Raw genomic sequence first — 12,680 nt, 5'->3', positions numbered from 1 at the left:
AATCCCTCCACCTCTATACCTCCCCCATCCTTACCACACCAGGGATCATATAGGATGATGTTGCACACCTCCCTTCTTCCCACTCATCCACATCCTGGATAATGTTGCATTCTCTCTCTTCCCTTCACACCACAGATGATATCGCCAGCACCTCATGATGTTGCACACCCCTCTCCTTACCACTAGCCTGCCCCCCAAGGGACGCTGCATGCGTACCCCTTCTTCCCGCACAGCAGATGATGTCAACTGCACCCCTCCCCCACCTCGAATGATGTATGCCCCTCTCCCTGCCATAGCTCAGATCACGTTGCATGCACCCCTTCACTTCCTCCCATATACACCCTGGATGATGTACGAAATGTCTCACTATTTCCTTTCTGCACTCCTTCCCACATCCTGGATGATGTTGTACGACCCACTCTCTTCCTCCCACACCCCACGTGATGTCTCACAAATGCAAACACCCCCCATCCTTCCCTATCATGGATGACATCACCAGAATGCTTGCGCACTGGAACCAAAATGGTTTTGAGGTCAGGGATAATTCTGGCAGCCAATAAAAAGCGGCAACATCATCAGCAATAAGCTATTTACTTTTGTGGAGATATGACAGTTTTAAAAATGTCTTTGCAACATTTTTGGTGTCATTTTCCATCATTTGCATTTTTCTCTACACGTTAAGTTAAGGTAGGTAAAAACAGGGACCCTCCACCGTACAGCATGCAGCCAATAAAAATATCACCTGTGAGCACAGTCACATGTCTCACACTCCATTTAGCAGTACAGTATGTAAAGAGCCATGTGATATGATACCATTTGATTCTGCTGCAAAGCACAATGACATGCTTACGGATGTTGCCATTTGAGAAATTTTCCCCTCAAAAATATTAGCACATTTTGCCTGATTTGTGAACCTCTACGAAAGATTTGCACATCTCTATATGGTAATACACAAAGATGTCACAGCCTTTATACCTTAGCGACGCTAGTAAGCTTTTAATTCAATTTAGTGACATCTTAAAACCAACAATCCAGAGTTACAATGCCCTTCTGGCTCACATACAATGCTACATTTAGTTTACACAGCATGGTCCATGTGTCAGGTCACCACATCCTCGGTTATCAAGCAATTCAATGGATCAAAATAACAGGCAAAAAAATAAAAAGGTGCCAGCCTGGCATTGCTGTATAATGCATCTGGACATCCCCACATATCTAAATAACACAAAGCCCAGCACACACTGTCTATAGATCATAGAACAAATGAAAGGGATAATGCCAAGAAGAAATGAAATGACATTTAATTTGTAACACAAACCACCAATATTAGAACCACATCCCCGACATCAAAAAATGATAACATGCAATAATAAAACATATAACAGGCAAAAACAGAAGGAATAATGGAGGGGGGAGAGGGCGGTGAATAGGGTACAATAACAATAGGGTCAAGACAACACATAGGTGGGTACAAACAATGGGGAAGCAGAAGGGGGGCAACGTTTCGCCAGGCCCGTTCCCCCTCTCTCCAATGGAACAGAGGGGTACTTTCCTGTCCTCCAGACCCACAATAAAAACATCAAGTCCCACAGAGAGACTGAATAACCCCCACACAAACAGTTCAATAGGGTATTAGTGAACAACCAAAATGGTGAGTATATAGCAAAGTCAGAAGGAGCAGGATAAATGATGTGAGGCAAAAATGCAAACCACAGGCAGTCTAGTGAAACTCAGCAATCCTGCTCCTGCTGCTTCCCCATTGTTTGTACCCACCTATGTGTTGTCTTGACCCTATTGTTATTGTACCCTATTCACCGCCCTCTCCCCCCTCCATTATTCCTTCTGTTTTTTCCTGTTATATGTTTTATTATTGCATGTTATCATTTTTTGATGTCGGGGATGTGGTTCTAATATTGGTGGTTTGTGTTACAAATTAAATGTCATTTCATTTCTTCTTGGCATTATCCCTTTCATTTGTTCTATTATCTATAGACAGTGTGTGCTGGGCTTTGTGTTATTTATATATGTGTATTGGGTCCTCCGCAGCCTGTTGCACCCTGCAAAAAACTCTTTTGCTTTCCAGTGTGTGCTGTATATCATTGTTCTGATCCCCACATATCTGATCATAAAAATGTGCCACTGGATAAGTATTCAAAACAAAATGCTCACACAAATGTAAATGCAAAGTGTCTGGGGAGCTCATTTCTACAAGAATGTTGTAACAATTTTACTCGCACAAATATGGAACTTATTGTAACTTGGACAATGTCCTCTGTTGATCAATGTGACCCATTTATTTGGAGAAGTAACATTGTTCCTGTGATCAAATGATACAATTGGATGAGTAGGCAAATATTTTGTATCATTTTGGAAATGTCAGAAGATCCTATTGTGCCAGACTTGTTGATGCATAGTATAGAAAAATACTTGGCATTGATGTGTTTTTTTCTCTGGTAAGTGCTCCTTTCTGTATCTCTTATGATGACAAATAATACATGGTTACAAATACATAGTTACATAAGTAAATAGGGTATACATTATATACAAGACATTGCATGCACAGTTAAAGATAATATATATTATAGGCTTATGTTAAAGTTACAGACCAGATTAAAAAGGCATGGGAACACTAAATGATACAGTGGTCCTGAATAACAACTCTTAAAGCATCTATGAAGAGAGAGAGAGAGAGAGTGTTGGGTGCAGGATGGAGCATGAGGTGTCAATTCAGTTTAAAGTAAAAGAGAAGGCAATAAGATGTGAATGAGTAATGGAGCAGTTTCAATGGAGATCAGAAAGAAGAGTGAGGGGTAGTGAGGTGCTGTTGCACAAGAGTGTGACAATAGGAGTACAGATGGAGAGAGAGGAGTAGTAAGATGCAGGTGGGCGATAGACAGAAAATTACAGATATTCCTAGTGATAACAACATATCCTGTAATAACTAATTTAATAGAATTCAATGGCAGTAATGACATGGAATGTCACAACATATCCCATCAGAGACTAGAGGGAACAGTGAGATCTGTGACATCTGTAGGTACAGTATAGACAAAGAGAGACAATGAACGACAAAGGTGAAAAAAGATACAATGCAGGGGTAGTTTTGTTGGTCCATAAAATAATTTTGCCTGGGTATTACAAGTTCTGACTGGCTACAGCACAGACAGTGAACTATCCCAGCCATGTCGATCTATTAATGACATTTTTAAATAGCAAATAATATTTTAAAATATTCTAATTTTATATCTGTGTAACCCTTCTATGGTACCCCACCTGACATGAGATTGGGGGGTACACTCCTTCTGGTCACTCTGAGTGGTTTGGGTGCTGTGACCTGCTGATAAACAGGAGGGCTGAGTGCACCGCGGTGTTGTGGGGAGAACCCAGGACAGGACAGGAGGTGTGGTGTGGGACAGGTTACCTTGTTCTCTCAGGGTGCACAGCGCCTCCAGCCAGTAGGGATCCCCTGGGGTCTCCAGAGGAGAGACCCCCACTGACACTCCATTCTCCAGACACCAGGAACAGGGACACACACAGCAGCCTCTTTTCTCTCGGTCTTTATTCAGCATAGGTGTGCAGACAGGTGTGCAGGTGTGCTGTAGCATGATATCACAGGCATGGTGTAATCTCTGCCTCTCTGCTCATGGCAGCTTAAATTCCCCCCCTCCTTGCCCAGGTGGGGCAAGAGGGGAGACCGGTTCTCTGTCCTCTCACTGCAAGATCTCCTCTCAGACTGCACACAGATCTCTCTAACTGACACACTAAATTTAGGAAACATGTCTCGATTTGAATATCCTCAGGGAGTGTCTCTAACTTTGAATCATTACAACTCAAAGCTGGATACCGATTGGCTCACACACATCAGGGGGTGTTCCAACCCATATCCACCCTTTGGATTAACATGCTCACAGGTTGCTTAGGCCCGCCTCTGAATATTGCTACATACTCAGAGCTGAAATGCAAAACAGGCCAACTGAAGGAATCAACCTTTCCACTGCCTGTTCTAACAGGACTGACAGAGGAAAGGCCCAGAATTAGCAATAGCTGCCGAATGCCTGGCTATATACTCCCTCTTGTAAAACTCCAACCGTCCCGGCTTGGACTTACAGCAGGTATAACCTCTACCATACTGTGCAACACCTGTAAATTCACATACAGTAAGTTGAAATGCATTAACTCCTATGCATTTCAGCTGGACAGAACTGACATAACTACTGCATATACACAGATACATGGCATATACAGTGACTGAATGAACAGAACATTTCTACTAACACGGCAGTTATTAAAGCATTAATAGTAATGAGCAGGGTCAGGCTTCCTGACCATTCTACCAGTATCATCAGGTACCTTTACTGAATAGCACTTTCGTGTCCCATACTCAGAAATATATTCCACTCGGTCTATGTGAATATCTCTCCCAACCATCCATAGTTTTAATAACTGGGGAGCTCTATCCAGATCCACATAGGCGGGATCCTATGCATAAGTCCCAAAGGGCAATTATGGCTTCTTTCACCCACTCTAAGCAGTGAATTTTTACAGTTCCCATCAGTTTTTCAGGGAGGTATGGAAACTCAAATCTCATCTTTCTGAACCTATGAACAATTACACGGGCTGCTCTGCTAAACTTCCCTAAGCTGCGGTCAGTAGCAGTACCCGGCAGCACCCAGAATATAGGATCTTCCCCTACAGGGGTCCCTTCTGCCTCCTCTCTGACAGGAGACAAAACATTTTCAGATTGCATTGAACTCATCCCCTCATCATCACAATCCCCCCAATGCACAGACACTTCCAATTGCATATCAGGCATAACAGATATAACATCATATTGTCCATAGGGAGCCACGGGGCTTCCAGGTGAAGAGGGCCTGGGGGTCAAGGTCGCACCTTGGGACTGGTGATGGATGGGGAATGCGGGGCAGAAGGGGCAGATGACTCAGGGACTGGGGCCTCCGGTGACAAGGGGCCAGCACCAAAGTGTCTAGGGGGCATGTTCAGGGAACTCTCCCCGGGAGGAGCAATGGCACAGTCCTGGGTCAAGTTCAATTTGCCCCTCCCTCTGCTCTTCTGACAGAGGGCTTCAGCAAGCGCCTCGGCCTGAAGGGCCTCCCGGGACTTCTTCCACTCCCTGCATGTCAGTAGGAAAGGATCAACTGGAAGGGTATTACTCACCGGAGCGGCCTGGATCTTACTGGAGCTCACCCGGCCAGGCGACTCGGCGGCCATCTTAGTTCCCGGGGACGTAGTAGCAACAGTGGAGTCGAGGCAGTCATCAGGGGTGGTGCTGGCCGGCACTTCTCCCGACAGTCGACTCTGGAGCAGCAGGTCATCGTAGTGACGTTCAGCAGCTCGCATGTAGGTCCATGCTGGACCTGGATGAGGGGTACGTGGACAACACTTGTAGGTCTGGGTAGAACAGTTCATACACCATGGCAATGTAATGGTGAGCAGCGTCGTCGGCTGATGCTTGAGCCAGTTGAGACAACTTGCACACCAGGGTGTAGAGAGTGCGCAGCTCCTCAGTGCTCATGGTGAGATCAGGTTCTGCAGGGCCATTGAGCCTAGCCCACAGATAGGGCACACGGAAAGCGGAGCAGCTTCCCATGAGGTGAAGAGAGCCACCAGGAAAATCGCACAAGGGGCAGACTCCAAGTAGTTGATTCTCAGGGGAGTTCCTAATGACTAGGACTCCTCCGGTCAGTTCGTAGACTTGTCCCCGAGTCTCCATGATTATGGATAGCAGCAGCAGTTCAGAGGCACAACTGCTGTCTCTGTAGTACACGTGCGTCTGGCTCCTCACTTCCTGTGGGTTCCTTCATTCACACTCGGCTCGTCCCCCTGGTAGATAGGATAGTCCAATCCAGAACAAGCAAAGGGGGAGGGGTTTGAACAGTTCCCGTACTTTCTTGCAAGCTGAAGATCAGCACAAGCTTCCAAAATGCAGAAATCCTTGCAGTACAGCACATGGCTTCCCTGGTAAGGTGGGAAGCGCTATTTTGAGCACAAAGAGAGTCCATACGGACCCAAGAGGAGCTGGAGCCACCATTTTGAGAGCACAAAATACATGGCATCCCTGTAGGAGCAGGAAACGCCATATTGAACATAGTCCAGCACAGTGTGGTCTCCGTTTGCATTCAGGAGCCACAAATACATTTCTGTCCCTGTAATCTTTGAATATCACGCACCCTGGGGTAGCATCAGGGAACACCTCGCACAGGGACCGCAGTAACTCTTACTGCAGGGTGCACAGGGGCCTACAGACATTTCCCATGTAGTCCCTGTCCCCTTACCTCTCTCTTCGTTGTGGGTACAGAAGTGTCATCACTCTTCCCTGGTATCGCCTCAGGTCAGCCGCCCCAACTATAGTGCCATTAAGTGACCGTCAGCTCCCTGATGAAGCATCAGGGACCTGTCTCCCTTTTCTTCTTAGATGGGGTGCACAGGGGTCATAGGCGTAATCCCAGAGTTCCCTGTCCCCCTCACTCTCCTTGGTGGGATACAGAAGGGTAACCACGCTTCCCTGGGGGCGCCTCAGGGAAGTCGCCCCTGCTGCAGTGCCATTAATAGGCAGCCAGCTCCCTGGTGAAGCCTCAGGAACCGGCCCCTATTTTCTTCTTGGTAAGGTAGATGGGTGCACAGAGGTCCCTATGCAATCTTAGAGCAACCTCTGTCCCCTTGAAGGGCATGTAAAGATGTACGCTCCCTGGTGCATAGCCACCAGGAATGGTCCCACAGCAAGGTCTTCTTAATTAGGGTAACCCCCTCCCTGGGGAAGCTTCAAGGAGGGGTTCCCTCACTGCAAAGTCTATTGTTGCTGTTCTGTGCTGCATACAAAGTCTTTGAAACTGCTGCATGGTCCACTGTCTTGAAAACCTGTCCTGTCCTGGGGAGCAGTCCTCCTCTCAGCAGCGCCTCCAAATGTAACCCTTCTATGGTACCCCACCCAACATGAGATTGGGGGGTACTCTGTACTGTTCTGGTCACTCTGAGTGGTCTGGGTGCTGTGACCTGCTGATAAACAGGAGGGCTGAGTGCTCCGCAGTGTTGTCGGGAGAACCCTGGACAGGGACAGGAGGTGTTGTGTGAGACAGGTTACCTTTTTCTCTCAAGGTGCACAGCGCCTCCAGCCAGTAGGGATCCCCTGGGGTCTCCAGAGGAGAGACCCCCACTGACACTCCATTCTCCAGACACCAGGAACAGGGACACACACAGCAGCCTCTTTTCTCTTGGTCTTTATACAGCATAGGTGTGCATACAGCATAAAGCATGATATCAAAGGCATGGTGTAATCTCTGCCTCTCTGCTCATGGCAGCTTAAATTCCCCCCCCCTCCTTGCCCAGGTGGGGCAAGAGGGGGAGACCGGTTCTCTGTCCTCTCACTGCAAGATCTCCTCTCAGACTGCACACAGATCTCTCTAACTGACACACTAAATTTAGGAAACATGTCTCAATTTGAATATCCTCAGGGAGTGTCTCTAACTTTGAATCATTACAACTCAAAGCTGGATACCGATTGGCTCACACACATCAGGGGGTGTTCCAACCCATATCCACCCTTTGGATTAACATGCTCACAGTTTGCCTAGGCCTGCCCCTGAATATTGCTACATACTCAGAGCTGAAATGCAAAACAGGCCAACTGAAGGAATTAACCTTTCCACTGCCTGTTCTAACAGGACTGACAGAGAAAAGGCCCAGAATTAGCAATAGCTGCCGAAGGCCAAGCTATATCTGTCTTTCTTTAATTTAGCCTTACTTATTTCTGCTATACTGTATATAAATCTTGGATGTCTTTTAGTCTGTTATTGCAGCTTTAACATTAAACACTATCCATTCTTCCCCCTCCAGCTCTGGCACTTTTATATTCCCTCCATATATGCCTGTCTTTACACTAGGCCTGCTGAACTCAGAATAGCTGGGGGGCCAATTCTTAAGTCTGACTGCAGAACTCAGGCTGCACCAGGAAAAAATAAGATACATAGTCACTATAACCTGCGTACACATTTTTCTTGAGCTTTTCCTATTAAAAATATGTAAACGTCGCTGGTATCTCTCTCCCCCATCCCCTTCTTTCGCCCTCATTCCCTCCTCCATCCCCCTCTCTTTCCCCATCTAGGGAAACAGAATTATGGTAAGTGGCCCTGAGATAGGCGGGGGACACTGTCTCTTTTTCTCCTCCCCCCTCACCCACCCTCCCTCCCCCATCTCCCACTGTCTTACTCCCCCCTCCATGCTCTGTCTGTCTCTTACTCTTCCTCTCTCTCATCACCCTCACAAAACATGCATACACAATACCACCTCCCCCACAATAAACATACACACCACACCCCTCCCACACAATACACACACACACAATACTGCCCCCTCAATACCCCCTCCCCCCAATACACACACACACACAAAATACTCCCCTTCCCTCACAATACACACACACACAGCACACCCTTTCCCCACAATACACACACAATACCCCCATCCCCACAATACCCCTTCCTCCCCAACAATACTCCCCTCCCCCACAATATTCATAAGAACCCACCTCACAATACCCCTCCCCAAAAAAACGACACACAACCCCCGTCCCCCACAACAAATCCCACCGACAAAAAAACCCTCCACTACAATACCTGCAAACCCCCCCCCCGGCTCAAGTGCAGGGTCTGTCGGCTGACCAGTCACGGGCCGCATGGTGACCCCTTGTGGGCCGCATGCTGCCCGCATGTTTAACAGCCCTGCTTTACACAGTCCTGAAGGTATCATAGTGGGAATGAGAAAGGTCAGCTAAGCGTATTTACCACACGTTTTCATTCTTTTTATAACTACATACACACCCAATAAATATATGTCATGACCCTGAATACACAATGCCAATTTACAATAAAATACTTACAATTTATTTCCTTATCTGGTAAAGTTAATATCACAAATTCCTCCATTATTGCCAGGATTAATATCAACAGCAGATAATTTGCTTTAGGTGTCATTGTAAAACTCTGTCCCTATAAATAAAAATGATCATTAATACATTTTAAAATGGTTATAATCTATATCAATGAATATCAGTTATTTTATAGTAAACATACTGTACTGCAATTATTATTATATGAAAACATAAATCATATTAATGTTCCATACTATTTTATGGAATCATACATGGTATTGACTATTGAGTCAACATATGATAATTAATGGCACAAACATATTAGAATACAAAGTATTGTATAACTTTTGGAATATTGCTCCGTTTGTATGACAGAAACATTTAGATTTTATAAAATCGCAATGTACTCCACTTCAAAGGCAAACGGAAACTCTTACTAAAACTATTGCAATACAGTTGTTCCCCAATACTATTATAAATCATGTGACTTAAGAAACAACACAATAATTGAGACATATTTTCAGTTCCTCTTCTATTTCTTTAGGATTTTTTTTTATTGTCATTAAGCCACTGGAGCTTTTGCTTTTTGAATAGTACATTTGATGCCTGTAAACACAAGATTACATTTCTATATTAAGTTTAGAAATAATAATAATAATAAAGACATCTCACATTATAGGTCATATTTACTCTGCCATAAAGAACCTTCTGAAACTGGATGACACCTTCAGCCCATTCAAGTCAATGTAAGGTGTCTGCTGATGGCAGAAAACAACTTAGTAAATATGGGCCTATATACCTTAGAGTTATATCTCAATTAAATTCTCTGTGTCAAATGATTACAATTGTATATACAGTACTTGCCAGATATATAATATAAAATATAAAACATCCACTAACCTGTGATTTTAGCACAATTCTTACATATGAATCACAGCAACAAACAAGTGAAGTCGAATCACTCAATGAACTAGCCAACATAATATAGAATCCTGTCCTAGCCTGGTCTCATCCTTCCTTTGTTTTCTAATATCAGGATCTTCATTGAAGTATTACAAATGAGAAGTCAACCGGATGTTTTCAAGAAAGACGTACAGTAAAGAAGGAGCAGTTACCAAAATCTCCAGTTCTTTACTTCACTGTATAATTTAAACTGCAGTCAGTTACACATCAAAAAAGGAAGTAAATAGAAAAGGAAATGTGTCAGCCAAGACAAAGAAGTCTCCTTGGATGTGACCTTGAACACTATTCCAGTCTTGTCTCTATTTTGAAATCTGTGACTCAGATTTGCATAAAGAGACTGTAACATAGCAAAGTACCGATCCCTGTGGTGCTCAACTCACGACTTTAGCCCAACCTCAAAAAGTTCCATTTATGACAACCCTCTGTTGTCTGTCCTTTAACCAGTTTTCAATCCAGGTGCATATATTATTACTGAGTCCAATTTTCTTTATTGTTTTATTTTATTTTTGTGGTTCCCCCAAAGTACTGAGGGTGCCCTAGGAACTTAAACAACCGGTGTCCATAGAACAGTGTGACGGTGAAGGGGTACCCAGGCCAGTAAATAAAGGTATTATGTCCAGCTGGGTGCCCCTGAGCCTTATTGGGGAAATATAGATTGTCGGCTCTGCGACCCAGTAATGGCAGTAACTCTGTAATTGTAATAATAATGTCTGTGTGTCTCCCACCAGGTATAGGGTGGCGAGAATAGGTGGATGTGGCCGGGTTGCCAGGGACGCGAGCGGGCCGGTTGCCGGGGACGCGAGCGGGCCGGTTGCCGGGGACGCGAGCGGGCCGGTTGCCGAGGACGCGATCGGGCCATTACTAGGGCCGCGGTCGCGTCGCGAGGGTCCCGGCGGTTCGCGGAGCAGGGCGCCGCCATTGGTATCACTATTGCGCGTGCGCAGGAGCCTGATAGCGCGGCAGGACACATAGAGTTCGCGCATGCGCAGGGAAGGGCAGTCCACCCCCAGGGTGCACAGGGGGCAGAGCAACATGACCCCAGGGAGCCAATAGGGCTGTAGCATCTCCCTGCAGAGGGATTGATACATTTTCGCGGGCTTGCAGCACGTTGGGGAGTTGGTGACCGGAGCAGCAGGGGAAGGAGGTAGGGTGCAGGAGTCAGTGACTCCCTGCACTAGGCCAGCATCCCCCTAGGCCCCAGATAGCCCTGAGTCACAGTAGCTGAGTGTTGTAGGGACAGGCCCTAGGTTAGGGACCATGCCCCATTAGTTATTTGTTAGTTAGGGACACAGCGAACACGGCGCTTCCTGCTGAGAGACTTGGGCTCAAGTATCTGTCATTAAAGAGAGCTGGACTATCTTCAGGGTGGGATCGCCCCTGACGGATCACCCCGCGGGTGGATACTGGATATCGTGTAGGAGATCGTCTGATCCTTTTTGAAGCGGTGGCGGATCCAAGCACTGGAGTGCTCGGCAGGTACTCTAACTCTACAAGTGCACCAACAATCCTATTAGCTTTAAATAGTGGCTGCGCAGTCACACACAAATTAATATGACTTGGTAGTGTGGGCCATTGTGTGGGGTTACTGGACACGGGGTGGGATCATCCGATGAAGGGTTGGTGAAGTGTTGGCGTCCGCCGCGGTGCGTGAAGTGTTGGCGTCCGCCGTGGCGCGTGGAGTGTTGGCGTCCACCGTGGCGTGTGAAGTGTTGGTATCCGCCGTGGCGCAAGAGTGTTAGTGTCCGGCGAGACGCAGTAGTTAATGTCTCCTCTAGGGAGGGACACCTGTTGATGTTACATGCACGTACGTTTCTATGCTCACAAGTAAAGTCACTGATTGTTTACATACGTTGTGCTGGTTATTTATATGTGTCCTGCGAGGACCAATTCCTGCTCTGCTAGGAACCATCGGAGGTGAAGGCACTGCACTGAGTACAGGGTTACTCATACTATAATTGCCCCAGGTTCCCCGTGTCGGAAGCTCAGCCCTCCTGTGAGCCAACAGGTAACGCACCACACCTGGTAACATTGTGTGTTCTCCGCACCCACACTATATCTGCGATTGGGTGGGGTGGAATACCCGTTACATTTGGAGGCGCTGCTGAGAGATCAGACCTGGGGTGCCCTGTTCCATTTTTTTTCTCTCAAAATGTCACCACAATAACCGTACCCGTTGCGCTCAGAAGTGTATGACTGGGCCGTAGAGCTGCAAGTGCCCCGTCCCCATACACTCGCGGTGCGCCTCGTCCCTGTTGATACTCCGTCTTCGTCCATAGAAATGGGCCTGAGGCAGCACCCAATTCTCCGGGAGGCTGCCACAATAGAAGTGTTAGAGCAACATTTGGAGGACGAGGAGTATTTCTCCGTGTTAGTGAGTATAGGGCAAGATATAACTGAAGACCAGGGTCCGTCCAGCTTGTGGCTCGAAGGCCCGACCGGATCCTGCAGTATTGTTGTTTACCCTGAACTGCCCATAAAATCTGAACCCTGCAGCTCTCCCACAAACTTAGAAGAGGTTGTCATGCATCCATCACCTTTCCCCCTGAGAGTTATTGCGGGCCCGACCGGGCTGCGACCACCAATTGCAGTTCACCGCTAAGTATTGCCCACCCGTCCTCTAACTTTGGGGATGGAATCCGAATGCTAGCTCAGACTATCATAGACCTGGGGGCGTCCCGATCCGAAGCTCAGCCCTCACAACAGTATCGCAAGCTAAGGATCTTTTCAGGGACCAAGCCGACCCCGATGGGTGAAGAAGCGTGTGAAGTCTGGAGAGAATACACTTCTCAGGTCCTAGAAGAGTGGACGTGCTCTGAGTTGGTGAAGCGGCAAT

At 46.7% G+C, this 12,680-nt stretch overlaps 1 protein-coding gene across 1 annotated transcript in view; it reads right to left on the bottom strand.

Moving 5' to 3' along the window:
* Positions 1-10,071, bottom strand: part of LOC142490925 (interleukin-5 receptor subunit alpha-like) — a 54,734-nt gene extending 44,663 nt beyond the window's left edge. The window contains exons 1-2 of the mRNA XM_075593316.1: positions 9,785-10,071; positions 8,894-9,002 (exon numbers count right to left, since the gene is read on the bottom strand). Of these exons, the coding sequence (XP_075449431.1) occupies positions 8,894-9,002; positions 9,785-9,865 (190 nt within the window). The 5' untranslated portion in view covers positions 9,866-10,071. The remainder of the gene's footprint in view (positions 1-8,893; positions 9,003-9,784) is intronic.
* Between the last annotated feature and the right edge of the window lie 2,609 nt (positions 10,072-12,680).

Source organism: Ascaphus truei, chromosome 3 (genome assembly GCF_040206685.1).
Source record: "Ascaphus truei isolate aAscTru1 chromosome 3, aAscTru1.hap1, whole genome shotgun sequence".
Classification (NCBI taxonomy): Eukaryota; Metazoa; Chordata; class Amphibia; order Anura; family Ascaphidae; genus Ascaphus; species Ascaphus truei.
Note: the sequence above shows the minus strand (reverse complement) of the source record. Positions and strands in the feature narration are given on the sequence as shown.